Source organism: Osmerus eperlanus, chromosome 24, assembly GCF_963692335.1.
Source record: "Osmerus eperlanus chromosome 24, fOsmEpe2.1, whole genome shotgun sequence".
Lineage (NCBI taxonomy): Eukaryota > Metazoa > Chordata > Actinopteri > Osmeriformes > Osmeridae > Osmerus > Osmerus eperlanus.
The window spans coordinates 1,954,743-1,981,601 of NC_085041.1; the positions used below are offsets into that span (position 1 = coordinate 1,954,743).

The 26,859-nt window shown below is 48.9% G+C and overlaps 4 protein-coding genes across 5 annotated transcripts in view; 2 read left to right on the forward strand and 2 right to left on the reverse strand.

Moving 5' to 3' along the window:
• Positions 1–22,184, forward strand: part of qsox1 (quiescin Q6 sulfhydryl oxidase 1) — a 146,835-nt gene extending 124,651 nt beyond the window's left edge. Inside the window, exon 13 of the transcript XR_009928352.1 lies at positions 22,173–22,184. The gene's annotated coding sequence lies outside the window, so the exon portion shown is untranslated. The remainder of the gene's footprint in view (positions 1–22,172) is intronic.
• On the reverse strand, positions 1,430–12,043 carry sin3b (SIN3 transcription regulator family member B). Of its 2 annotated transcripts, none has more exons than XM_062450462.1 (19): positions 11,541–12,043; positions 10,534–10,640; positions 10,278–10,431; positions 9,275–9,619; positions 8,521–8,673; positions 8,132–8,254; positions 7,843–7,920; positions 7,612–7,730; positions 7,153–7,366; positions 6,935–7,051; positions 6,334–6,572; positions 6,075–6,258; positions 4,989–5,847; positions 4,658–4,827; positions 4,345–4,518; positions 4,173–4,265; positions 3,957–4,051; positions 3,057–3,255; positions 1,430–2,547 (listed from the first exon to the last, which is right to left on the reverse strand). In XM_062450462.1, the coding sequence occupies exons 1-19, from the start codon at positions 11,646–11,648 to the stop codon at positions 2,311–2,313; spliced, it is 3,768 nt and encodes a 1,255-aa protein (XP_062306446.1). In that variant the 5' UTR covers positions 11,649–12,043; the 3' UTR covers positions 1,430–2,310. The 2 variants fall into 2 exon arrangements, with proteins under 2 accessions (XP_062306446.1, XP_062306445.1); XM_062450461.1 differs by having other exon boundaries at positions 7,843–7,932; positions 11,541–12,042.
• Positions 12,531–20,989, reverse strand: haus5 (HAUS augmin-like complex, subunit 5). Its single transcript, XM_062450164.1, has 20 exons — positions 20,854–20,989; positions 20,525–20,623; positions 20,320–20,382; positions 20,154–20,186; positions 19,983–20,007; positions 19,555–19,687; positions 19,183–19,342; positions 18,999–19,092; positions 18,773–18,864; positions 18,596–18,650; positions 18,293–18,420; positions 18,108–18,189; positions 17,801–17,952; positions 15,562–15,724; positions 15,125–15,205; positions 14,818–14,963; positions 14,509–14,605; positions 13,984–14,122; positions 13,594–13,726; positions 12,531–13,016 (listed from the first exon to the last, which is right to left on the reverse strand). Exons 2-20 carry the CDS (start codon positions 20,620–20,622, stop codon positions 12,914–12,916), a joined length of 1,977 nt encoding a protein of 658 aa, XP_062306148.1. The 5' UTR covers position 20,623; positions 20,854–20,989; the 3' UTR covers positions 12,531–12,913.
• On the forward strand, positions 21,084–26,533 carry mydgf (myeloid-derived growth factor). Its single transcript, XM_062450176.1, has 6 exons — positions 21,084–21,382; positions 22,074–22,124; positions 22,973–23,034; positions 23,254–23,341; positions 25,139–25,211; positions 25,902–26,533. Exons 1-6 carry the CDS (start codon positions 21,227–21,229, stop codon positions 25,979–25,981), a joined length of 510 nt encoding a protein of 169 aa, XP_062306160.1. The 5' UTR covers positions 21,084–21,226; the 3' UTR covers positions 25,982–26,533.
• The last annotated feature ends 326 nt before the right edge of the window (positions 26,534–26,859 follow it).

Sequence of the window (26,859 nt, forward strand, 5' to 3'; positions counted from 1 at the left end):
TTTGTATTTCCGTATCCACTTTGGTGATCCTGTCATATCTGGGTTTTATAAACCACTTGTTATTTTTAAAACTCTCGCCCTGACTCCGGCCTCTTTATTTGCCACTCATTAGAACTACTCGTTCCTCAATTCTCAATTGTTTTACAGCCACAAGCTAAGCAAGCAAGGCGTGCCATTAACAAGGTTCATGCAGGTTTCAGTAAGTCAAATTTAAGACCTTTTTAAGAAATTAAGACCATAAAGATTGAAATTTAAGACATACAACACATTACCAAAATAATATTCAAAACAAAGAAATTCTGAAAACTTTATTTCAATGAATTCAGTCATTGAAAAAGCATGTATTTAATGTACAGATTAAGCAATCACATTAGTAACCTAATTTCATTTTATTCAGCACTAAGTACTAGGGGTGGGGGAAAAAATCGATTCACATATGAATCGCGATTCAGTCTTCGAATGATTCACATCGATTCAAAATGTATTTATTTTTATGTAAGCATATATTGAATCGCAATTTCATTAGAAATCGTGAATCGATTTATCGAATCGTGAGGTACCAAAAGATTCCTACCCCTCATAGACGGTAAGCGCTAACCCCGTGGTGTAGTGAGAACAAGGGCCTACACCACAACGACCTGGGTTCAAAACCAGCACAGAGCGTAGTGCCAAACATCCGTGGGCCCAGATCCCTGTAACCGCAGCGCACTGCCCGACTGTCCAGATCCCCTCTCCTGTCTCTCCAGGTACCTGACTGTCCAGATCCCCTCTCCTGTCTCTCCAGGTACCCAACTGTCCAGATCCCCTCTCCTGTCTCTCCAGGTACCTGACTGTCCAGATCCCCTCTCCTGTCTCTCCAGGTACCTGACTGTCCCACCAGGAAAGACTCAACCAAGAGTCTCAAAATAAATTTACCTTTTATCAGTCCAAGAGCAAAATTGAGCTGTAAGAATATCGTTCAGCCAGATTTGAACACAAGACCCCTCACACAGTAGCCCACATCCTTAACCACTGAGCTATCAGGGATCATAACAATCTCCACTCAACATAACATTTGACTTTGAACTATCTAGTTGTAACTTTTGGGGGGGGGGGGGGCTTCCAAGTCTTAATTAGGGGGGTCAAGCCCTCCCGTAATTCGAACTCTGGAGCTCCGCTTTGCAGGCTACGACTCCATACTTTTTAAGGGTAAAAAAAAAAAGACTAGGAAATTTAAGACCTTAGATGAAAATCTGGCTGTTTTTAAAAAGTTTTACGGCCTTAAATTTAAAGTTCAGAATGTTGACCCCGCGGGAACCCTGCATTAACCTTGGCCTTCCATTTCTCGTAGAACTACAACCTTTTAGTCCGGTCTAAGTTCAGACTATGTGGACGTGTAGTTAAACAAAGACATTAGATGGGGAATGGACGGACAAAAAAAAGACGACGATTTTTAAGAAGTTCACAACTAGGTTGTTTATTTCATCATGATAACTGATACAGGATAAATGTTATACATTCTTTTTTTTTTAACACTGATATTTTGTTTTTATTTTCAATTTCAGTATGCAAAAAAGACAAGAGACCAAAAAAAGATTTGGTGAAATTATGAATATGGTACATAATTCTGATGGTTCATAAAATTAACAAATTTCAATCAACTGTGAGGACCACAAGTGCCCCTGGCGATCATTTGTTTAGATAAGTCACGAGACAAAAAATAAAAACGAAAATCAACAAAATAACACAGAAAAAAAACAAACATCAAAAAGAGTTGGCTGCGAGGATCATCGTCTTACAGTTGAGTTTCTCCTTATATTCACCTCCGTAGGTACGTATTTAAAATACCGTCTTTACTTGCTGTGTACATATATGCATACACACACAGTTCCTAGAGCCGGGCTGTACTGTACAAAAGACGGTAGTGGCGATCTGGACATCTCAGTATAAACACGTCAAACGGAAGGCGCTCTGGCTTCAAAAGCTAGTAAAAACTACGACTGACTTTTTTTTTTTGTTTTTTTTTTTTTTTGTTTAAAAGACAAAAGAAAAAAAAAAACAATAAGAAGAGACATTCACATTTCTGAAACAAATTATTTGCGAATCTCCTATTTGTCGGCGATCAGGCCTCCTTCCTGTAGGACCACCTTCCATCATGTCTGACCACCACTAGGGGGCGGTGTGTCTGTGTTAACATGTCTCTGCCACCTAGCGGCCAAACAGGCCTTCAACAGCTCAATCAGACTGCAGCTTGTGAGTGTGTATATGTGTGTGTGTGAGAGAGAGAGAGAAAGAGAGAGTGCTTGTGTGTGTGTGTGTGTGTATCCGTGTCTACGGTGAGGCGGGGGGCTTACTGCCGCTGTAGTGAACCTGGTATCTGTTGACCGGCTGACCCTTGATCTGTGTGGACAGGCAGCTGGTCTTGCAGGGTATCATGTCCTCCTCCGCCTCGCCCAGCAGCCAATCCTGGACCGAGCGATCAGCCAACGCGCTCACATGATTGGCCAGCCAGCCCTGGTGCCACTTGTTGAAGCGCTCGTGCTGCTTCACGGCCACTCTGTGCTGAGACTGGAGGGAGGACGAGAGAAAGAACCAAGGATGAGAGGAGAGACAAAGGATGAGAGGAGACACCAAGGATGAGAGGAGAGACCAAGGATGAGAGGAGAGACAAAGGATGAGGAGACACGAAGGATGAGAGGAGAGACCAAGGATGAGAGGAGAGACCAAGGATGAGAGGAGAGGGTAAAGAGTGGACGAGTGGCTGCAGTGATCAGCCTCTGGTTTTCAGCGGAGCTCGTTATCGACCAAGCTGCGAGCTCAGCAGGCAGAAGTGGTTCTACCCAACTACTAAGAGGACCAGAACAGGAGAAGGGCAAGTGGGCCAGGGAGAATGAATGAAAACCTTCAGCCCTACAACAGACATTAGCGACTATCCACACGCTAGTTAGCATTTAGCCTTCTCATCTCTAGCCTGTACCGAACCACACACACAAACGCATTTCCTGAACAACTCCCAAGTCCTTCTCTGCTCATGTCTACATATTTACTACCCCTCCCACCCCCTCCCCCTCGCCTACCTTGCGGGCCTTGACCAGCGCGCCCCGGCGGTACATGTAGTCCTCAGAGTTCATGACGAACACCATCTTGTGGGTGTTGAGCTTGAAGCGGCACTCCAGACTGCCGGCACTCTCCACGCCCAGCTGCCTCTGCCACTCCCTCCTGCAGCGCATCGCCTCCACCTGGCGAACCTGCCAGCGGCGGAACCGACGCAGGTTCCTGGGGGAGGGGAGAGAGAGGTAGGGACAAGGAGAGAGAGAGAGAGGTAGGGACGAGGAGACAGAGAGAGAGGTAGGGACGAGGAGAGAGAGAGAGAGGTAGGGACAAGGAGACAGAGAGAGGGGTAGGGACGAGGAGAGAGAGAGAGAGAGGTAGGGACGAGGAGACAGAGGTAGGGACGAGGAGACAGAGAGAGGTAGGGACGAGGAGAGAGAGAGAGAGGTAGGGACGAGGAGACAGAGAGAGAGGTAGGGACGAGGAGAGAGAGAGAGAGGTAGGGACGAGGAGAGAGAGAGAGAGAGGTAGGGACGAGGAGACAGAGAGAGAGAGGTAGGGACGAGGAGACAGAGAGAGAGAGGTAGGGACGAGGAGACAGAGAGAGAGGTAGGGACGAGGAGAGAGAGAGAGGTAGGGACGAGGAGAGAGAGAGGTAGGGACGAGGAGACAGAGAGAGGTAGGGACGAGGAGACAGAGAGAGGTAGGGACGAGGAGACAGAGAGAGGTAGGGACGAGGAGACAGAGAGAGGTAGGGACGAGGAGACAGAGAGAGGTAGGGACGAGGAGACAGAGAGAGGTAGGGACACACAGACAGAGACAGAGAGAAAGGTGAGTGTGTCAGGAACAGTCAAAGCACTTGAGAGGGGTATTCCAGCATGGTGCAGCTGTCCTGGGGAGGTGAGAACAGCTGTGGAAGGTCTCACCTGGGAAGGAAGACTGGTTTGAAGAAGTAGCCCTCTCCTCCGGAGCACAGGGTCGAGTCTGTCCCCACAAACTGCTCCATGTAGCTGGACAAACACTGGGGGCAGGGAGGGGAGGGGGCGGGGGTTATGGAGGGCCAACTGCAGTCAGCTCAGCTAGCCAGCTTGGCCAGTCAACCAGTGTTTCCACTTCCCCACTAACTTGACCCTAGGGTGTACCTGGACGTCCAGCGGGTCGTCAGCTTGAGCCTCCTCTGTGTCCAGAAGCTCAATGGTCAGGGTCACCTGACCCTTGTTCTGGATAAACATCACCTGGAATTTAACACAAACCATTAGCAAACATCCCATCTCACTGCCTCTGCGGGGGTCTCTCCCGGTCCTCTCCTCCCACCTTGAAGCAGTTCTCCTCGGCCATCACCCGCTCGGCCTTCCACTGGTAGCTGGTCTCCCAGGCGGCCCTCACACACTGGGAGGACAGGTTTCCACCCGCCGCCCCCCTCTTCCTCTCCGCCAGGTAGAGCTCAGCCACCTGCAGACACACCTCGTCACTGACCAGGTGCTGCAGCTGGGGGGGAGGAGGGAGAGAGGGAGATGGATATGGTATTTCAATCATGATTAATCAGTCATTCCAACATTCAGAAATGAGCCTGCGGTTGTTTCCACACAGTTGAGAGTCCTCTGAAAGCCAGTCCTCCTCCCCCTACCTGTCGGATGATGTTGTGGATGAGCTTGTCGATGGTGAAGCCGATGTAGGCGTGGATGGTGAACATCTCTCTCAGAGTGTCCTCGTACTGGGTGGACTCCAGGTTCCCATCCAGCAAGCTGCGCACCATGTCCAGGAAGGCAGGGTAGTACTCCTCCAGCTCCACCTCACCTGCACACACACACACAGTGACAATCTGGATCTGGTGTGTGTGTACAAAGACCTTCCTCATCTTCCTAGACCAGGTTGCTAACCTTCCATCACGTGTCTAGTACAACAATTACACATTTAAAAACAGACACGCAAGCAAGAATGTCAGAGGTCAGACTTACTGGGCTGTTTGAGTCTGAGCTCCATGGCCAGGTCGCTGGCCTTGTCCCTCCTCCCCTCCGCCATCAGCAGCCTCTCCTGGCTCTGCTCCGCCCGGTGCTCCAGCAGCTGCCGCTCCGCCTGCCGGTACACGCGCAGCAGCCGGGAGCACAGCGTCTGGTGCAGCCGCAGGAAGAAGTACCAGTTGTTGTTGACGAACAGCAGGTTGTAAACGCCGTCCATCTCCTTCTGGTGCTCCGCCTCGGGGTCGCGCAGGTCCACCTTCTCAGCCACGCCCTCCTGGGGGGCGGGGCCGGGGTTGGTGGGAGGACCCGCCCCCTGGGAGGCGGAGTCTGTGTCGGCGTTGGCGGCGGGCTGAGGAGGGCTGCAGCGCCTTCTCCTGGACTCTCCGTTCAGCTGCTGGGGCTGGCCCTGGGGCGGGCCCTGCGGCGGCGGCTGCTGCTGTTGTTGTTGATTTCCGGTGGTTGCCGTGGCTCCGGCCGTGCTGCTACTGTTGCTGCTCCCGCCTCCGCTCCCCGCGCTGGCTCCGCCCTCCCCTCGCTCGCCGTGGTCCTCGGGCTCTGCCTCCTCGTCCGTCCAGTCCTCGGTGTCGCTGAGCTCGCCGCGGCGCGAGAAGAACAGGTCGGGGACAAAGTGCTGCACGATGCGCTTAATGTGGTCCTTGTCGTCCTTGTGGATGGCGGGCTGCCGCTTGACGTGGTAGATGATGAGCGCCGCCGCGTCCTCCAGGATCTGCTTGTCGTCGTAGGTGAACACCATGTGGGGCTCGCTGGGCAGCGAGGACGAGCCCGTGCCACCGCTGCCCGTGCCGTCACGCCCCTGCTGACCCACGCCGCCCTCCTCCGTGCTCTGCTCCTGGCGCTGGAACACACACGTTAAGATAAATGTCAGACAAAAACCTGTGCGCTGCTTTGGATGAAAAGCATCTGCTACAAAATATCACATTTAAATGCGCAGAAGGTTCTCTGTATGTGAGCACTTAACTTTTAAAAAAGGAAGTGTGTGTGAGAGTGGATCGCCCATGATGGGGAAGTTGTTTATTTAAGTTAGTCCCTCAGAGGGGAGACACCTGCCGTATTCGGACCTACCTCGTCATAGACGCTCTCGATCTCGTTGAGCAGGCTCTTGGAGCGCAGGGCCTTCATGTCGTTCTGTTTGAAGTTGACCCCCTGGTGGTCCAGAGACTTGAGGTAGGCCTTCTCATACTGCTCCCTCCAGATCTTGTTGAAGCCCTGCTGGGCCTCTCTCCACTCCTCCTCCTTGGCTTTCAATCTGGAGAGACAGGAGAGGGTGGGTCCATGCCGACACCTTGGAGAGAGATCTGTGTGTGTGTGTGTGTGTGCTAACCTCTTCAGCACTACAGGCACGGCAGTTGCCGGGCTTCTCTTCAGACCCTCGATGATCTCCGGGGCCTTGTCGCCATAGATACGGTACACAGCCCGGCGCTGGATGACCTCGGAGGTGCCGCCCAGGCAGTCGTCCAGCCGGAAGCGGTCCTGGTCCTCCGGCGACAGGCGGGACAGCTTCTTCTGGACGCTCTCCAGAACCCGGATGGTGGCCAGGTTGGTCTCCAAGACAACATCCAGCTGGGAGAGGGGGGGGGGGGGGGGGGAGGGGAGGACAGTTATCAGTTGACCTTGGGAGTCCTAAAGAGGGGTCAGATGGCTGAGCGGTTAGTGAGTCTGGCTATTCATCAGAAGGTTTCCGGTTCGATTCCCACCCGTGCCAAATGACCTTGTGTCCTTGGGCAAGGCACTTCACCCTACTTGCCTCGGGGGAATGTCCCTGTACTTACTGTAAGTCGCTTTGGATAAGAGCGTCCGATAAATGACTAAATGTAAATATAATGTATAGAGGTGATTGAGACGTGTTCCCCTTGTCGGGGGTTGTTCTAGAACCTGTGGACGGTTCTAGAACCCGTGGACGGTTCTAGAACGGCGAGACGTACCTCAAACCTCTCGTCCTCGCAGCGGTGCAGCTGCTCCTCGTACGGGGTCTTCTTGGAGCTGACGAAGGTCGAGTCCTCGGACCAGGAGGGGAAAGAGACCCACGTGTCGTTCAGCACCTACACACACACACACACACACACACAGGTCATGATGCGCTTTCCCCTCGCTAGTCCTTTTGAACTGCCGAAACCTTCCAGAACCCGGGGCGGGGTCCTACCTCCTTGCAGATGGCGGTGCGTCCGCTGCACTTGGGCTGCTGGTAGGTCTTGGGCAGAGCCCTGTAGCTGGAGCCCAGGCGCTTGCAGGAGGCATAGTCCACCTCGCGGCCCCCGCCCCCCTCCATGTAGCGGTCGGCTAGCCCTGGAAGCACGTGGGACAGCTCCTTGTCCCCCAGGAACGACTTGAACTGGCTGTACAGCTCTGGGAACTTCCTGCCGCGGACACACCGGCACACGGACACACGTGTTAACGGGAATGTCTCCTTGGACACTTGGCCAGAAAGGCCTGGCGGCTTACCACTGTTCCAAATACCTCCCTCCTCCCAGGAGGCTGTACACCGGTAAAATGAAAGGCTTTGAACTCTGAGGGGCTCACCTACTCCCTTGACCAGGGAGGGTTCACCAAACCCAAGGTCCCCAGCCCCAGGTCCCCTTCCCAGCCCCCCAGGTCCTCTTACCCCAGGAAGGGAGTGACAAGCTGGAGCAGCTCTGATCCTGACACCACCTCCTGGTTGAACAGGGCGATGCAGCGCAGGAAGTTCTCGTACACTTCCTGGCTCTTGAACAGGCGGCGAACCTGCAACAACAGTGTCACATTCCAGACCAGAACAAACGACAACAGATAAACGGTGTGGGGGAGGGAGGGGGGTGAAGCGACTGCCATTCCCCTGCACAATCCTTATCTCTACCTTATCAAAGAAGGTGAATTCTCTCAGGACTCCATGCTTTCCAACCGCGGCAAAGGACTGGTCTTTGGAACATGAGAACTTCATTTTTTTCTGGACAAGGGGAGAGAAAAATGGAGGGAAAATGGAGACCATAGAGGTTACAACATTACAAAAAAAAATAAACTCTCCTTTCGAACTGGGTTGTGTTTCCGAGGCAACGGCAGGAGATGTGAGCAAGCGAGGATCCTGGAGACTAGAGCCGGCCCTGTCCACCTGTGAGGAGCAGGGTGCGGCCAGGCAGGAGGCCTACCTTGAGCAGGGGGGTCATGTGCGGCAGAAGCATGGGCCTGGGTCTCTTCTTGCTCTGCTTGCTCAGGTCGTCCTCTTCAGGCCTCTTCAGGGGGTCTTTCCCTGTGAGAGAGCTGCCTGTGAACTGGAGAGAGAGACAGAGAGACAGAGAGACAGAGAGACAGAGAGACAGAGAGACAGAGAGACAGAGAGAGAGAGAGAGAGAGAGAGAGAGAGAGAGAGAGAGAGAGAGAGAGAGAGAGAGAGAGAGAGAGAGAGAGAGAGAGAGAGAGAGAGGGAGACCAGATATATTTTTCATTAAACATCATGTCATCGCGGATGCAAAAAAACATCAATGTTGCAAGTCATCCTAGCCGCTCACGCATTTCTCTGCGTCTTGACCGAGCTCACCAGTGATCTCTTGGCGTCGGGCAGGAACTGTCCGAACTCAGCCAGCAGGTCCTCCTGGCCCTTGAAGAGGCTGGCCACCTTGGAGAACACCTCGTCCTCCGTCATCCCACTGCTTCCGCGCCCGCGACTGTCCCTTACCTCCAACTGCTCCTTCTGATAGAGGGACACGCACCCCCGCGCACCCCCGCGCACACACACAGCATGAATAAAAAGAAAACACATAGGTCATGGAGATTCAGTGTTGACTATTGAGGCAGAAACTAACACTCTTCTCCCCTTCCTGTGACTAGAATTCCCACACTTCAGCCCTGAGGAAGGGCTTTGTGCTGGAATGTCAGCGCTTGAAGTTGAAGTCACAGCAAAGGGAAAAAGCAGGCGACTTTTTCCCCTTCAGTTCTAGGAAGAAAGGACCAAAACACACACACACTGTTAGCTAGTCCGAGGCACTGTGGGGTGATAGTTGCCTCCACAGTATTATCCAACTGCACTGCCATGTGGCCTTGGCCTAGATACTGTTACAACAACAAACCTGTCTAAAACCACAGCCAGCAAAACTGGACTGCGAATTCTCCTGATGATATACACCCATAGATGTGTAGAATATCCCACTAGTTGTATTTCCATATGGGCACATCCCAGTTCCTCAAAGATAAGGCGTGTGAATAACATGAACACATAACAGTACACTCAGGACAGGGGTGGACTGGTAGGAGTATTTCTCAAGGGAAGCGCAGCACACCATCCTCCACTGTACCTGGTAGGTGTGCAGGATCTCCAGGAAGGCCCTGTAGATCTCGGGATGGTCCAGGAAGCGGTTCTTGATCTTGTTGACGTAGCTGATGGCGCTGTCAAACTCCACGGGGCTGGGCTCGGAGGCCGGAGGGGACACGGAGGAGGAGGGTGGCTGGGCCTGGCTCTCCCTGCTGGGCAGGGGCAGCGACAGTCTGCTGGGTGCCTCCAGGGGCCCCGAGGACGAGGAGAGGCTCTCTGGGGAGGCCACGGCCTCGCTGGGGGCAGGGCCGGCCTCCGGGGCAGCAGAGGCACTAGTGGACACGCTGCCCACGGCAATGGGCATGTTCTTACCCTGGCCTGGGGACACCTGGTCCAGACACAAGACTGTTTAGAGGCTGCACAAGCTCAGATACAAGGAGTCAGGTGGCTGAGCGGTGAGGGAGTCGGGCTAGTAATCTGAAGGTTACAGGTTCGATTCCCGGCTGCGCAAAATGACGTTGTGTCCTTGGGCAAGGCACTTCACCCTACTTGCCTCGGGGGGGGAATGTCCCTGTACTTACTGTAAGTCGCTTTGGATAAGAGCGTCTGCTAAATGACTAAATGTAAATGTAGATACAAGGAGGGTTAAGCCAGACATGAGGGCCCGGGTTGGGAATCAGGTCTGTGTCCACTGTGCCATTACGTCAAGTTAATAAATACAATATAAACTTATTTGGGAAACATCAAGCATGGATTATTTTCAGCTTCTGCCGTATAACATGTAGACACAAAGTAAACACAATCTCATCAACTGAAGGCAACTTGTGTTCGAGACAAGACAATTCAGCGACTTCACTACAAACAGCCTTTTCTTTCTTTCCTGACCCTTGAAGAAAGCTGACTAAAAAAGACGCGAGGGAAGAACCATGTGATGGAAATCAAATGAATGTGCCATTCAATCCATTCATATACACTTGCCAACTCTACTGCACATTAATAACAGACAAGAGTCCGAGTCTCACGAAAACACAGATTCAAACTCTAACCTGGGCAGAGAAGGGAGACTGCAGGTAGACCATTCCATTCTTGGGTATTTCTATCCGATACCCCGGGGGCAGGAAGGCATTGAATCCCAAAACCAAGTCTGGGTGTCCGTGGAAGAGCTGCGACACTCGGTTTATAACGCCTGGAGTGTCGATGCTAAGGAAGGACAGAGATCGCGTTTTATTTTTTTAACCAATTTGTTAAATATAAAAAAATATCAAGGATGCCGTTTTGTTGTCATATACAGTGACATCATACCTTTGAGATTTGAATTCCTTCATTATGTCCAGGAATTTGTTGTATATTCCCGGGTCATTTCCGAACCGTATTTTGACTTGGTCCAGGTATGATAGGGCATCTTCCACCTGGGGAGAGGAAAAAGAATCAGTCAGCTACAACCTCTCCTAGAAGTACCCAGCTCCGTGGCCACCGCTAACTTAACACTTGCCGGAGACACAACATATCATTCACATGACGTTTTTTCTCTCAACATCCTAGATGCAGCAGTCAGGAATCTGGGCAGGTAGTTTAATACAGATTTATTGAACAATGGCCCTATTGTGCGTCTCCTAATTATTGCCATTGCTGACAAATCTACTATCAACCCGAAAAAGAATAATACTGCATTCGATCAAAGATGCAATGTCAGTTTGCAATGCTTTGAATTTGTCTCCAGCTCACCAGCAACAATCTCGTTATAACAATATGACAATCGGGCGAACAGAAAGGACACACCACTGCAGTGGTTCCTCGCAAAAAACTACCTCTTAAGATGTCGTTTACTTCTCAGCCATAGTGCTCATACAACCAATTTATCTGAACAACCAACGCACAAACACTACTAGTGGTTCACGTTTAAAGTAGTAAACATGTCATATCGCATTGACTGTGTGCTTAGTATTAGTAGCTAGCGAAGGTTAGCACGTTACGCTAGCTTCGTCCTCGACTTTGTTCTGGAAAAGGGGAGCAAGAAGGAACTTCGTACAATCGAGGAGTTAGCTAGCTAGCTGCTCAGTCATCAGCTAACTAGTTAAATATTTTAAAAAATGTAATGCCCAGCGGCAAAACAGCAATGGAAAATGTCAAATAAATTGCAAATGCTGACGAAATAGAAATAGCGAGCTTGTTAATGCCATCGGCACGCATTCCATTCAACACCAGTAGCTAGCCTAGCTAGTTAGCAGCATCGAGAGAAAGGCATCTGACGAACACAAAATGGTTCTGACTATGAGAGGACTTTTCTCGTTTTTGTCCCCGTCTCTTACCTTCAGTTTTTGAAAGTGTTGTTGTTGTACTTGTTTTTGAACAACATAGGCCTTGTCTTGAATTTGGTTTATTGGTTTCGTGTTGCTGTGGGTCTGAATCTTCGCCATTATCCCGGCGGTAGGAGGCTTGAAAGCCACCGCAAGTTGATTAGCTGTAAGCTCGGTATATCTGGTGTTGGCTGGCCGACAAATCTTGCTCTTCGTCGGATAGTCAAGCTCCCTTGCTGCTAGCAACCTTTAGTTGACTAGCCAGCAGTCCGCAGCACAGGGAAAATCCAGCCGAGTGTAGCCTAATGACAAGCCGGGCACTACTCGATGCGACTTTGATTGAATGCCATTATTGATTACAATTTTGACTAAAGATGAGCAACGGCAGACTGAAGATTCGGAAAATAACCCTTGAGACAATGGTCGCTGATTATGTTATTTTAATAAACTATCGACTGTCTCTTTAAATTCGGCGGCAGCTGTGCAATCAGTCTAGGCGTCCGGAAGCCCAGTTGATCTGAAAAATCACTGTGCGCAGACTCAGCATGAAAGGGGTGGAGTTGATCTCACGACAGAGACAAACTGTTCCACAACCTCGCTTCTCACTGAAATGCTTGTGAGCATGTTTTCGTAATCACTTGACAACACAATATCATTATATAAATACATCGCAGTACATGTCCGTTCCCTCGAGCACCTTCAGAATATGTCTAACTATTATTGCCGTAAACCGATAATAGGCTGTAGGGCGTGCCATGAAACAATGCGAAAGACTCTGAAGGTGACAACCACAAACAGTATCATATCGGCGGATATATATTATCACGTAGACCGCTCCTCAATAACAACCACTTCACTCAAGTGCTAATGTCAAAACTAATAGTCTTGCACAACTCAAATCTTCTGCCTTAACGTCCATCCCTCAATTGTCAACCGCTTATCCGGAGTCTGGTCGCGGGGACAGCATAATGTGTGATACAAAATCAGAGGATCCGATTAGCTATTAAAAAGTAATTTATTAGTAATGATACAGTAATCCATGAAGGCTTAACTCATTCTAAAGTCTGGGTGAGAGATGGACAGTGCTTTATGTGAACAGTATAGTAGTAATAGTAGTAGAAATACTAAAAATGAAATCAACAACATTAGGAGTGGTGGGTTTTGGTGCATCTTAGTATGATGAAGCTAAGTACACGGACAGTGTACAGTAAAAAAAAAAAAAAAAAAAAACTTCCGGTGTTAAAACGAGTCGTTGTCATCTCAGATCTCATGCTGTCTCTCCTCTTGTAACAGAGGTGGTCGGGAGACATGCTTCTAGGCTTCAGACCTGACGTTTTGTGCTCGTATTCAGGCTTCAGCTCAGCCAGCTAAGCTTCTCCGGTGCATCAGGACGTCTTGGCTGCTAGTTTCCACCTCTGGAGCCACTGTTGGAAAGTCAGCCCATCTTGACACATCTCAGGCAGAGCTAGCTGGGCAGGCTGGTCCCACCTGCGCACACACACACAAAGACAGCGGTTAGTCGCTCTAGCCCTACATTTAGTCATTTAGCAGATGCTCTTATCCAGAGCGACTTACAGTAAGTACAGGGACATTCCCCCGAGGCAAGTAGGGTGAAATGCCTTGCCCAAGGACACAACGTCATTTTGGAACTGGCAACCTTCAGATTACTAGCCCGATTCCCTAACCGCTCAGCCACCTGACTCCAGCCCTAACACGAAGGAGCAGGAGGATCTGATGAACAGCAACTCATCTGAACAGAGATGGGAGGGTGTTGTAGGCCTAGCTGTTTTAAAGTTCAATCACCTTATAAACCGTTCATAAACATCCTTACAGGGCACACATGCGACCAAACCACTGTCTCGATTCAATCCTGACTCCATATCGCCTCATTCTTTACTATCATAGAAAATGTATTTTTAATAGTGCTCATGAATATGTTTATCCTTGGTAGGCACATTAGCTTCCACAAGAGCTGGACACCAGAAGGCTGGACACCAGAAGGCTGGACACCCTCACTCCAATTTCGTTTGTGTTCTTTGTTGTACTGACGCTGCGCAGGACTCACCAGTGGGTAATGGCCGTCTTGACCTGGCTGCCGTACTCCAGGCCTTGAGAGCAGCGCTGGTTCAGCTTCCTGATTCTGGGCAGCAGAGACTGGAGGATCTCCTTGTCTTCCTCCACCACCCTGGACAGCAGGGCTGGGGAGAAGACACACACACGGGATCACTAACTCTATACATAACACTACTATCAAGAAATATAGAATATCAAGAAAAATATTACAATATGGTTACAAGCTTATTACAGAGTGGAAACGGTGTCTGCCGATACAGCTGTGATGTCGTCAACCAGTGTCTGGGGGCGGAACTACAAGGCAGCAATCTAATTGGATGAACTGAGAGTTCCTACAAGAAGAGGAAACGTCTGTCTGGCGGGCAAGGCGGAGGGTGTTTACCTTGCTGGTCGGGGGCGGGCAGCAGGGCCTGCTGGCGCTGGATGCTCTCCTGGGAGGTGGAGTGGAGCCGCAGCAGGTGACGCAGGAACCTTAGCTCCAGATGCTGGGAGAGAGCCTGGGAGCACAGCTGCTCTGGGGCCTGAGGGGGGAGCGAGAGACAGAGAAGGAGGGATGGGAAGAGAGTATCATGGTTAGAGATGAGTTAACACTTGTTTGCCGTCTACATATCCCCAGACCTGAGGAGACCTGTAAGGTGGTACAGGTGTACGGTGGTACAGGTGTACGGTGGTACAGGTGTACGGTGGTACAGGTGTACGGTGGTACAGGTGTACGGTGGTACAGGTGTACGGTTGTACGGTGGTACAGGTGTACGGTTGTACAGGTGTACGGTTGTACAGGTGTACGGTGGTACAGGTGTACGGTGGTACAGGTGTACGGTGGTACAGGTGTACGGTTGTACGGTGGTACAGGTGTACTGTGGTACAGGTATCTGCTGGTTTGTGCTGTGTTTCTGGTCCTGCACACCTTATAGAGAGGGAAGTCCAGGCTCTGGCACACGTTATGAAAGGAGGGGGCGTGGACCCGATGGATGGACAACCATGCAGCTGGGATCCTCTGCTCGCTGAAACCCAGAAGCAAGTCATTGTTGGCGAAACATTCCCAGAGGAACGAGGGTCAGATGCAAACAGCAGCTTCCTGTACCTGCTCACTCAAGTCTAATGACAAGCATATTTTCCATCTCTTCAGCTTTTCAAATCTTTGTTTACGTTCCTCAGCCTGGTCAGCTGACCAGGATGGCAACCGACCGAACAGGAAGTAGGAAGTGGTTCTTACCCATCCACAGCCCTGCGGTCCAGAGCGTCTAGCGACACCGTGACAAACTTCCTGACCTCCTGGGAGACGCAGTTCCGAAGGCCGTCGGCGGCTGTGATGACATCACTGAACTCTGGCCCCAGCTTCTCCTGGAAGAACTGGCCCACCTTGGGGCAGAGGAGCCAGTCAAAGTTAGCTGATGGAAAAAGCTTTTGGATGTTGACTTGGATTTACTGTACAGAGAAATTCCTGAAAGAAATTCAAGGGACATGTTGAGGTAACGCGCGCATGGATACAGATCACAGACAAGGTTGGGAACGTCCAGTACCTCCTTGTGCAGACGAGTTAATTCAGTCTTGGTGGAGGAGTTAGCCTTGATCAGCCCTCTGATCTGCTCTTGTCTGGTGTCCTGCTCAGAGAACACACAGAGGACAGCGGATCAGCTTCTGCTGGACTGAATGGATCTCAGCATTGTGGGACAACACATGCTCACACGAAGGCTGTGTGGGTGTTGCTGAATCCAGGTCTCGGGGCTCGTTTAACAGGTTTTTCTGCCAAACGCTGTGTTTTTTTAAAGGTTGCTGGAGGTAAATTGTGGAATCAAAGTAAGGCTGAGAGAGGACGTGGGCGGGCTCTGTAAAGCCCCTTCACAGAACAAAGCACAAACATGTCAACAGCCGTGGCGAGTCTCTTCCCCCCCCCTCTTCCCTCCCCTCTTCCCTCCCTTCTCTTCCCCCCCCTCTTCCCTCCCCCACTTCCTCTCACCACCAGCTGTCTGAAGTCCAGGATGCTCTGCCATTGGCTGTGGAGGTTCCTGAGGGCTTCCTGTCTGTCCCTGGCCTGCTGGTCCATGAGCTGGCACTGCTCTCGGACGCTGTCTCGGACTGCTGCCTGCGTCACGCCCTGCAGCTCTACGTCCAGGACAGTCCTGCACGCACGCGCACACACACGTGAGAAAGGGGGGGTTGGAGCAGAGGGGGGCAAGGCATGTGAAGAGGCAATTGTAACAGATCCAGGTGTTACATCTGTTACACCTGGATCTGTTACACCTGGATCTATTACACCTGGATCTGTTACACCTGGATCTGTTACACCTGGATCTATTACACCTGGATCTATTACACCTGGATCTATTAACACCTGGATCTATTACACCTGGATCTATTACACCTGGATCTATTAACACCTGGATCTATTACACCTGGATCTATTACACCTGGATCTATTACACCTGGATCTATTACAATAGATCCAGGTGTTACATCTGTAACACATCATGTTGTCACACATCTCCTGGGCCCAGCTGTCTGTGCCCCATCACTCCTTCCATCCCGGCTCATTAAGACAAAACTAGAGAGGGTACAATTTCTGGGGCAATTGTAGGGTGTGCTTGCTTGCGTCGGTTGCACAGGGGTCCGTTTTTGAATGACATTTTTACAACTGATATTTCTGTATATTTTATATAAAAATGCATACTTATTATTTATAAAGATTACATAGATTTAAAAGCATTTTTTTTGCTGCTCATTTACAACTGAAAATACGAGTGAAGTGTAGAATGAAATAGATGTCTTCTCATTTCCCCTGCAAGAGGCAGCCTCAACGTTGAATCAAAACGAATACATTTTGCAGACCGGTGTAAAAATTGACCTAATCTCTATGACTTAAACGTCATTTTAAGTTTTTCCCTTCTCATGATATTTTCAGGCATTTAGCCTACTCATATTGCATTCATTCATTAATAAAGAACCCCCTTTGAAGATTATTCTACGACGTTACCGGCAGTAGAACATGGAATCGCGATTCAAACAGTACCATCTGCTAACTGAAAATATGCCCCCAAAAACGTAAATAAGCTTGACATTTATTTAGTGGAAAATCGCTCATTCATAAAAAGCTCACTGGTAGGGATCATTGTCAGTAACAACGCAAAATGCGATATAGCCCTGTGTGGAGAAGCTGCCCCGGTAAATTCTACTACTACAGTACAGTACTAGACTACTGCTGTGTTTGTCTTGGTAGCGATTGTGTTGGTTGAATTGGATTTAACGTTCCGTTGTACGGTTTAGGCTGAAATTAATTATTTTCATGAACAGATTGACAAAGTTTAGGCTGTGGCAATGAAGTTCAGGTTACTAGTTAGACTTTTGATTTAAGTAAGGGGAGTGCCGAACATGTTGTGTAGATGTTTTTGTAGTGTCTCGCGTAGGCTACAGCGTTGCAGTGAGCTACACTGGTTTGAAACCACAGGTAATGATAATTTCACCCACAAATCGTTTACTTGTAATGTAATGTCATAATAAATCCTACAACGAAAATGTATTTGTGAGGAATGTTTATTTTAAAGATTGAAAACAGATGCATCATAGACCACTGTAGTATGTGTTGCCCGGGCAACAGAGGCTAATGTCATGATGCTAATGCTTCAGTGAAATAGTAGACTACCGTTTCCAAAAGTAGATGTGGGCCCCTTCCTTAATAATATCAGCTAATATTGTACATTACATTTCATAATTGTGTTTCACATCACAAAGTAAAATGAGTAAATAGTTATCACCCTGGCCTCTTTGCTTGTGGCGTTCCTGCAGCTGCCTTGCAGTAAAGCTATAGTTAGCCTAGCTATCCCCCATATTAACAGACGTGAAACGAATGTTCTGCTACAGGTAGTCACGTGTGTTTTCGTGACGTTAGTGACGTAGTGACGTTAGTAACGTCAGTGACTGTGGCTAGCAAATTAGCCACCGTTAGCTTCACTTTTCACCACAAAAACGCAATTTCTACTTAAACCATGCAACGGAACGTAAATAAAAATACAACCAACGCAATCGCTACCAAGACGAACCTTTTGACACCGCCGTTGTGTATGTAGTCCAAATATTGACTGATCCTTAGGGGGGCGAAAATAAACAATAATAAATAAATAAATAAATAAATATATATGTGAGAGAACAAAGGTTGTGCTCTCGCCGAAGGCTTGAGCACACCCAACAAGCTGAGGACTCACAGTGCCAGGCTCTCGCTCTGTGACTCCTGACCTGTCGTCATCTCCAGCTCGGTCTCCTTCCTCTGGGCCTGGGCCTGGTTCTGGAGCTGCTGGATCCGAGCCCTGGTCTGGGACAGCTCCATCAGGCTCTCCTCTACCTCCTCCCACGCCGCCTGGTGGGTCACACACAGACATGAATCCTTGTTAGTCATTAGTAGTGTTCCTGAGGGTTGGCTTGAGCGATGCCTCGTTTCCAGTCCTGAATCTGTGTAACTGCATGTGAGTGTGTGTGTGTAGGCTTGTGTGTGTGTGTGTGGGGGGTAGCTACTTGTAGCAGAGTCTTCACTGGCGGTAGCTCCTCCTCTTCCTGTCTGGAGATGTCTAGCAGGTGGTTGTTTTCGTAGCGGAACCTGGAGCAAACACAAGCACAGCCGCTGTTGAAGCTCCAGTCTTCACGTGCTACCCAGGGGGAGGCATGCTGAGTGTGGAGCGACAGAGCCGAAGGTACTTTACCGTAGGGCCTCCACATCTCCAGCCACATCCAGAGAGGCCAGCTTGTCCTCCAGACCCGAGCCTTGGGCCACAGCCAGGTGCTGCAGGGCGGATAACACTTGGTCTGGAGGGTAGCCCTTCATCACATCCTGGAGACAGGACACATAGGCCTGAAACTACTGGCCGACATTCAAATAGGTTTGAATCCACTGAGACATATATCCCATTTCCTTATGGGGTTGTGTGACCACTGACTCCATAGGCTTTGACGTCTTCCCTCCCTCTCTCTCTCTCCCTCTCTCTCACACACACAAGAACACATACCTCCACGGTACTTAGCCAATGCTGAAACACCTTAGTCCTGTCTTCACGGGAGATACTGAAGAGAAACAGAAAGACATCAGTCACCGAGGACACATTCAGTAAACGGTCTGTGTGCGGCGTAGCAGATGTGGTCAGCGTGTGACCGACAGGATCTTGGTGTGGATGTGCTCTTCTTACTACGAGGCCGAGGCAGTCTGCGTCTTCAGCTCACTCTCCTGGAGAGACTGGAAGAAGGCTAGTCTCTCCTCACACAGCTCTCTCATCTCACACTGGCCAAAAGGGAGAGACAACGAGGACAGACGGGCTATAGCTGCTGTCACTGTGTTATTTCTAGGTTTGTAACATTGTGTTGAGGTTATTACAGCTACAGATGAGACCTATGACCAGTGCTGGATGTGCTTACCAGGACCTGAGGCTCTGCCATGGGCAGGTTCAAGTATTCTCCACTGTTGCTGTTGGATCCTTCATTCTTGAACACCACCTCTACCTCAGCTTTCCTACCAAGGCACACACACACACACACACACACAACCTCAACTGACCTGTATCGGGGACAAGACTTGTGTGTGTGTGTGTGTGGGGCTTACCTGGCTAGCTCCTCCAGAGTCTGACAGAAGCTGCTGATGTTGTGGGTGTGTTCTGACAGGGTGTGGCGCTCCCGGGCGCAGCGCTGCCTGAAAGCCTGCAGCAGGAGCTCTCTGCGCTGGCTGTCCTCCGCCCGGGCTTCGCTGCAGCCTATCGACTGCTCTGCTCAACACACAGTACAGCACTGAAGTCATTAATATATGTATGAGTGACTGAATTAACTTTGATATGTACTTAAACAAGCTGTTTTCACTGCACTGCTCAAAGCTTATTTGAGTACTAAAATCACAAAATAACAAAAAAATGTATGACTGAATTAATAACCTAATGAATGAATAAAGGACCAAATGAACGAATGAATCTCGACTACTCACCCTCGGTGGCCAGCTGGGCCTCGGTGCCGCTGATCTGGGAGTCCAGGTGGTTCAGCTCAGAACTCACTTCCTGGATTTGCTGCAGCAGGTCCTGTCTCCTCACAGCCTCACTCTGGCCCTCCACCTGCTTCAGCTACCACGCGCACACACAAAGACATACACACACACAAAGACACACACACACACACAAAGACACACACACACACAAAGACACACACACACAGAGGCGCAGACACACACACACGCACAGAGACACACACAGGTACACACACACACAGGCACACACACTCAGCAACAGGGGTTTTGAGGCAGTATAGCGCAGTATAGCGCAGTATAGCGCAGTGTAGCGGAGTATAGCGGAGTATAGCGGAGTATAGCGCAGTATAGCACATATGTAGATGAAGAGACACTTGGATGTGAACAGTTACCTCTTTATCTTGCAGAAGTTTGTACCTGAGAAAAAAAAACTGTCAAGGACTCCAAACCAGTTATATTTGTGTCTGGAACACAATTAGGCTAAATGCTCATTTAGAGCCTTGGGCCAAGTACCGTGAAACGTAGACCTGTTTATGTTTTGTTTTTTTACAGTTGAAGGATACCATTGGAGGTTCCCTCGCATAATCCTCACATTCCTAGAGAAGGGAGGGGCAGAAAAAGATGTGTGTGTGAGTGTGTGAATCTTCAAGCAATCTCACATTGTATTTCAAATTACATTACAGTAACAATTACAGCTATTCATTATTAGACCACCTGCTGATTGCTCACCTCTGATGGTAAACATGTTGTGTGATGTATTTCCATATGGAGGCCCCGTGTCCAACACATAACCTGAATCAAACAGAGATCAGGGGAGGTACTTGATAAGGGACTGGACACTAGACGCTCCAACATATGCAACTAACAAGTGCTATGTCGTTAAAACACACTGTTGGACTTAGCTAGCTGTGTAGATTAGTTGTCAGCAACCCACGTTTTGAAGTACTTGTCATTAGGAAGACTTTTGGCTGGTAGGTTGAATTCCTCCGTTGCCCATCTCTTGAGCTCTCGCAACACGTTCCTGTCCCCCATTCTGTCAATACAAACACAGAAGTTACCCGTGTTGACATCGGCTACCTACTGTTGTGTGCTAGCTAAGAATAGCCCACTTTTAGGTAGGGCTAGCTAGCTTTCAAAGTGAGAGAACAGTACATTAGATTGCATTGATGAGTCTAAATAGATGCCTGGCTCATCAATAATGAGTGAGTAAAAATAAGTTAACTTCATTGTGGAATTTTAGGAAGAGAAAAACTTTGCTCTTACGTTGTTTGTTTACGTTTCCGTAAATTCAACTTCCCGCTCCTCAACGTATCCGGAGACTTTTTCTACCGTTTCCGGTCGCAGTAGAACAGTGAAACAGCGTTTCCGATTTTAGCTACATGGCCTTCAAAATAAGAGCATAGCCTGAAAAGTGGTAGGACTTTTAAAATAGGCTGTGCAATCAATGTACGTCCCTCACATATTATTAATGAACGTGCGTAGGGACGAGATCAGTGGTTAGATCATTTGGGTATCATTGCCACTGTAGAAAAGACCTTTATTTCGAAAGGATTTGAAGAATCAACCCGGAAAAGGAGATTCCTGAGGCTGGCTTCAAATTCACCCTAGTCAATTTAACCCAAATCAGCGACTAGAAATGGCTCGCCACATAAACCTAAGCTCCGGTAACCTGGCCTGTCTCGTGTTGCTGCTTTTAGCAGCTGCATTAGACAGCTCTTCCGCGGATCAAACGAAGACTGTTGAATTCAACGTAAAACCAGGAGGAATGGTACACTCATTCTCTGAGAAACTTGTAAGTAGTGGTAACTAGCTTCTTGCAAGTTAGCTGCCAATGCATGCTCAACTAGTAACATAATTTCGAGTATCTGTGCACAATGTCTTTTATGTAGCCATGTCTACGAATTGTAGTTTTTGCTTAGTGTGACTGATGCACCGAACTTAAACCATAACAGCTAGCTAGCTAACTAGTGATGTTTGGAAAGAGAAAAGGATGTAGCATCTCTTTAACTATGATATGCAATGTAATGCAAGTATGATACTTGGTATTGCGAATTCACAAGTTAAATCTTAATTTAATTTTTTCGCATATTAAAAAAAAGAAAAGAAAATGAATTTGTTATACGGAGTTGTGGCGCATGATGATGAGGAAATGACCTCTGAGACGCTGACACGTCAGTGAGAGCCTGCCACATAGACTGTTTTCATTGGTTCTCACCTTGAATAGATTTCCTGCATTGTTGCCAGTAAAATACCTGAACAAAATTCATGAGAACATACAATTTAGCTTTCTGCTGTTTTAAGAGATTGTTTTTTCAACAACTAATATGCATCCTATATTTAAAAATACCTCTACAAACATGGTGTTGTCTATCATGTGCCATTAAATCACAACAAGAAATACTTTATTTTAATGAGTTGTGATTTATTTCCTGGTGGTGTTTTTGCCCGTCCAGTTAATCATGTATTTCCTTCTTCCTCCACAGGGTAGGTACGAGTGTTCTTTCACCTATGCGTCACAAGGGGGCACCAACGAGGTAGGTTTCAGATTGAGGCGCTGAGCACTCACTTAGCCTATAGTCAACACAACTGACGGCACAGACTGTTGCGTTGGTAATAAGGGTGGGAATGGGTACCTCACGATTAGATTCAAGTCGATACTTGGGGTCACGATGCGATAAAAAAAAAACGATTAAATATATGCTTACATTTGATTCCCGTTTGCTGTTTAGTGTTACTTGTTTCTAATTGACTGTGATATGCAGTTAAGTGTTGAAGAAGAAAAGGAAAACATAATAAAATGGAAAAATCGGTTTTGGTAATTTGTGAATCGCTAGAAGACTGAATCGTGATTCATATATGAATCGATTTTCCCCTCACCCCTAGTTGGTAACATCTGTTTGTTACTTCTGCTAAAAATGTAGATATCACGACATATCTTCTAATTTACTTTTTGTATAGTTAGGGTGTTTCCGAATTCTATAAAAGGAACATTTAGCTGTTGTCACGGTTTCTTTTCTGAACGTTGATGAAAACCAACGCTCTCTGTCGTCAGAATGTTTAGGGAGTCAGGTGGCTGAGCGGCTAGTAATCAGAAGGTTGCCGGTTTGATTCCCGGCTGTGGAAAAAATGACGTTGTGTCCTTGGGCAAGGCACTTCACCCTACTTGCCTCAGGGAGAATGTCCCTGTACTTACTGTAAGTCGCTCTGGATAAGAGCGTCTGATAAATGACTAAATGTAAAAAAAATGTAATTGTAAATAAAAAAACTGACTACATGTAAATGTTTAGTGTTGTGATGTTGCTTTATCTGAATATGGACGCCCCGCAGCGTTGTGGTGTCTGGACCGCTCACCTGTTGTTTTCATCTGTGTGTCTATGAGCAGCAGTGGCTTATGAGCCTGGGCCTGAGCGATGAGGATACGCTGTTCTCCTGCTCTCTGTGGAGGTAAGGATCAACGTGTGTGTGTGTGTGTGTCATCCTCAATGACTAATTCAACAGCTTACTGTCAGTGACCCTAGACGCTGTGTGCCTCAGGTAATCTCCTCCTGTTTCAGTGGGGTAGGGTTAGGGAACAACCGAAAGAAATGAATCCATCTGTGAATCACCGATTCGACACAGAACTGATTCAATCTTATCTGCTCTCATTCTCTCTCCTTGTGCCAGGCCTCAGGGAAAGTCCTATCTGTTTTTCACCCAGTTCAAGGCTGAGCTGAAAGGAGGAGTCAACCAGATCAAATACGCCCAGGCATACGTAAGTATACTCCATAGATGTCACAGAGATCACAACCTGGTCTAGGTCAGTGGTGCTTCAAGAGTCCTATAAAGAACTTGGTTGTAGGGATCACCATACCTAATTATCACCATACCTTTCCCATCCCTGTGTAGGCAGCATAGATGGGCTTTGCCCTCCTGCCCCCCTATCTCTGTGCCCCCCCTACCCCCATATCTCTGTGCCCCCCCTACCCCCATATCTCTGTGCCCCCCCTACCCCCATATCTCTGTGCCCCCCCTACCCCCATATCTCTGTGCCCCCCCTACCCCATATCTCTGTGCCCTCCCTACCCCCATATCTCTGAGCCCCCCCTACCCCCATATCTGTGCCCCCCCTACCCCCATATCTGTGCCCCCCCTACCCCCATATCTGTGCCCCCCCTACCCCCATATCTCTGTGCCCCCCCTACCCCCATATCTCTGTGCCCTCCCTACCCCCATATCTCTGTGCCCCCCCTACCCCCATATCTCTGAGCCCCCCCTACCCCCATATCTGTGCCCCCCCTACCCCCATATCTCTGTGCCCCCCCTACCCCCATATCTCTGAGCCCTCCCTACCCCCATATCTCTGAGCCCCCCCTACCCCATATCTCTGTGCCCCCCCTACCCCCATATCTCTGTGCCCCCCCTACCCCCATATCTCTGTGCCCCCTTCACCCCTGTGTCAGTGTTCCTTAATGTAGGAGCACTGATCTAAGACCAGGGCCATTCGGGCTACATGATTGTCTTCATTAATGATTTAACTGATCCCGGACTAGTCCCTATTCTGGTTCTCCTTCTGCACCTGCATCTCTGATAAGCCCCCGCTGACCGTCTCCATGGAAACCGCCAACCTGCGTTTCCTGTGGTTTGGGCATTTTTAGATTCCTGGTTGAGATTCACCAGGAGTTGGATCCCACTCATTGATAACACTGGGGTAGGACTGGGAAAGAGATGGCCATGGTGTGTGTGGAGGGGGCGGGGGGGCGCGGCATTCTGTATTTTGCAGTCCAGTCAAGGTCATTCAACATAACTTTATTCTGTTGTTAGGGGACATTGATAAGTTGTGCTTAACAAACCAGTTCCACGATTACAAATGATCAACTGGCTACATTGAATCAACCACATGGCCACAAAACAAAACAAACAAAAAAAACAGACAGACAGACTGAAGCAAATGCTCCCTGAGACACAGATCTGGTCTTCAGATCCAACCCTTAACTCTCCTGAAAACGAGCTCAGCATTCGGACAGCTTGTCTTGGACGACGCCCAGACCCAGGTGTGCGCTGCTCATCCAGATGAAACCAGATACTCCACATCCTCTTCATATCCTTTGCTCCATCCTCTTTTGATTGAGCTTGCCTGGTGGCACTGATCCAAGGGCAGAGTCCCAGAATCCCCTGAATGCTGCGCTGCAGGATCCTGCTGCTACTTCAGCTGATCCAGCAGGCCCAGCCTGTGCCTTCTTCCTCCGGGGAGGGGGGCAGCTGGGGCCCCCGTCTGAACGTCTTGGCCCCCCCCCCCCCGCCACCGATCATCTCTTGCTGCCTGCTGTGAACAGACACAGGAAACAAACCACCCTTGGTGTAAACGCTGGGATAAAAATAACTGCATCATCTCAGACTCCTTGACCTCTGTGACTCTCCTTCCTGAGGCTGGAACTGTTATTCATTTATGTATTTTTTGCCTTCACTCACTATATTATTTTTATTTTTTTTCCTTCTGCTCTTAACAATCTCCTTTCCTCTGTGCCCTTGTCTCCCCCTTGCCCCTCCCCCCCCCCCATGCCGTCTCCAGTCCCAGACTGCCGCGGGAGGACAGGGTGACGTGGCTTTGAAGGACGAGGAGTTCTCCGTGAAGGGACTCACAGGTGAGTTGTCTGCACTGCTGCAAAACCTCTCTCTCTTCTCCGTCTCGCCTCTCCCCTCCTCTCCTCTCTCTTCTCCTCCCCTCCATTCTCCTCTGCCCCCTCTCCTCTCTCTTCTCCTCCCCTCTCCCCTCCTCTCCTCTCTCTTCTCCTCCCCTCCATTCTCCTCTGCCCTCTCTTCTCCTCCCCTCCATTCTCCTCTGCCCTCTCTCTTCTCCTCCCCTCCATTCTCCTCTGCCCTCTCTCTTCTCTTCCCCTCCATTCTCCTCTGCCCTCTCTCTTCCCCTCCTCTCCTCTCTCTTCTCCTCCCCTCCATTCTCCTCTGCCCTCTCTCTTCTCCTCCTCTGCCCTCTCTCCTCCCTTCTCCTCCCCTCTCCCCTCCTCTCCTCTCTCCTCCTCCCCTCCCTTCACAGCCTCCTCTGCTCTCTGGCATAGTCTAGTCTGCTCTCTGGGATCAAGGTGGTGTTACTGTAGTGTCGAGAGAAAGGGAACTGATCTTTTAGCTGGCTCTATTTTGACTTGGTGTCGAGCTGCATCAAGCCCTCTTTTAAATCAACTGAAAGTTCTGGAACCGGAAGGTGCTTTAAGGTCTTTGGATTCAGTATTGATCAGGAAACTCAGGAAAAAATATATATTTAAGGTGATGATGATGAGTCTCTCTTCCCCCCCCCCCCCCCCCCCCTTTCCCTACAGTGACCCACAATGAGGGGAAGTTCCACGCAGAACTCTCAAAGCTCACCGTCATTGGCTGGACAAGAACTTTAGAACTGTGATTTGCCTGAAGTCTGATTGACTGGTCACCTTGACCAATCAAAACATCCAAGCCAGCTCGGAGGGAGGGTCAAACAAGCCTCTGAGGCTTGTGACTGACATGGACTGATGGGATTTACTGTTGATTAAATCTGATCTTTAGGTTGCACTTTATTTTACGGTAAATAAATTATATGCTGAGTGAGATGGATAAATATTCTCCAGCTGGTTGAGAGGTTGAACAAAGTCAAACAACCAATAATGTCGTGTTTTTGTCTTCGAAAGGAGTTTCTGGGGATTAATTAAGAACCACAAAGGCCCTTCTGATTTATTTAAACTTGTTTGAAATTCTAGTGGAAACTCTACCGTAAAACAAAGTGCTGCCATATCTTCTGCTTTCAAGACTGTCTTTGCACACGGGCTTGTCTATGCTCCACGTTTTAGGCATGTTTACATGCCCACATGATCATAGCAGGATGTACATTTCAGGGTGGTTCATCCATCCTACACTAAAGTAGCGACATGTCGCTAATCTCTGTTCTCTTAATCATAACCACATAAACCCATTTTTCTAATCTGTGCTTTACTTGTTTTTAGAGGGAATCGAATGATTCAAACATAGTATTATTAAAGAGTAGATTTAGTAGAACGGGAAGGTTAATCCAAGAGCACGGATGGATGTCTTTTATATCAACTTATTGTACCAGTCACAGTTCAGAAAGGTTCCCTCACATATAAAAGAACTTACACTTACTTAGTATTCTGTCTGTCTCTCGCTACTGACTGAGATGATAGGAGCTGTGGAGCAGGCTGGACAAGGGCTCAACACCCCTGATGTGAACGAGTTGATGTGCAACTAAGTGTAGAGGGTAGTGTTCTCTTGGGTACCTACTTAGTCAGC

Excerpts from the sequence above, each read along its gene's own strand:
- sin3b (XM_062450461.1), bottom strand. The coding sequence starts at position 11,648 with ATGGCGAAGATTCAGACCCACAGCAACACGAAACCAATAAACCAAATT. Across the intron at positions 10,432-10,533 it reads AAGGAATTCAAATCTCAAAG|CATCGACACTCCAGGCGTTA; the intron begins GTATGATGTCAC and ends GTCCTTCCTTAG. Across the intron at positions 5,848-6,074 it reads TCGAGAGCGTCTATGACGAG|CGCCAGGAGCAGAGCACGGA; the intron begins GTAGGTCCGAAT and ends TGTGTGTTCCAG.
- haus5 (XM_062450164.1), bottom strand. The coding sequence starts at position 20,622 with ATGGGGGACAGGAACGTGTTGCGAGAGCTCAAGAGATGGGCAACGGAG. Across the intron at positions 19,688-19,982 it reads AACTTCTGCAAGATAAAGAG|CTGAAGCAGGTGGAGGGCCA; the intron begins GTAACTGTTCAC and ends TGCGCGTGGTAG. Across the intron at positions 18,865-18,998 it reads TGGCAGAGCCTCAGGTCCTG|TGTGAGATGAGAGAGCTGTG; the intron begins GTAAGCACATCC and ends CCTTTTGGCCAG.
- mydgf (XM_062450176.1), top strand. The coding sequence starts at position 21,227 with ATGGCTCGCCACATAAACCTAAGCTCCGGTAACCTGGCCTGTCTCGTG. Across the intron at positions 23,035-23,253 it reads TTCTCCTGCTCTCTGTGGAG|GCCTCAGGGAAAGTCCTATC; the intron begins GTAAGGATCAAC and ends TCCTTGTGCCAG. Across the intron at positions 25,212-25,901 it reads CTCCGTGAAGGGACTCACAG|TGACCCACAATGAGGGGAAG; the intron begins GTGAGTTGTCTG and ends CTTTCCCTACAG.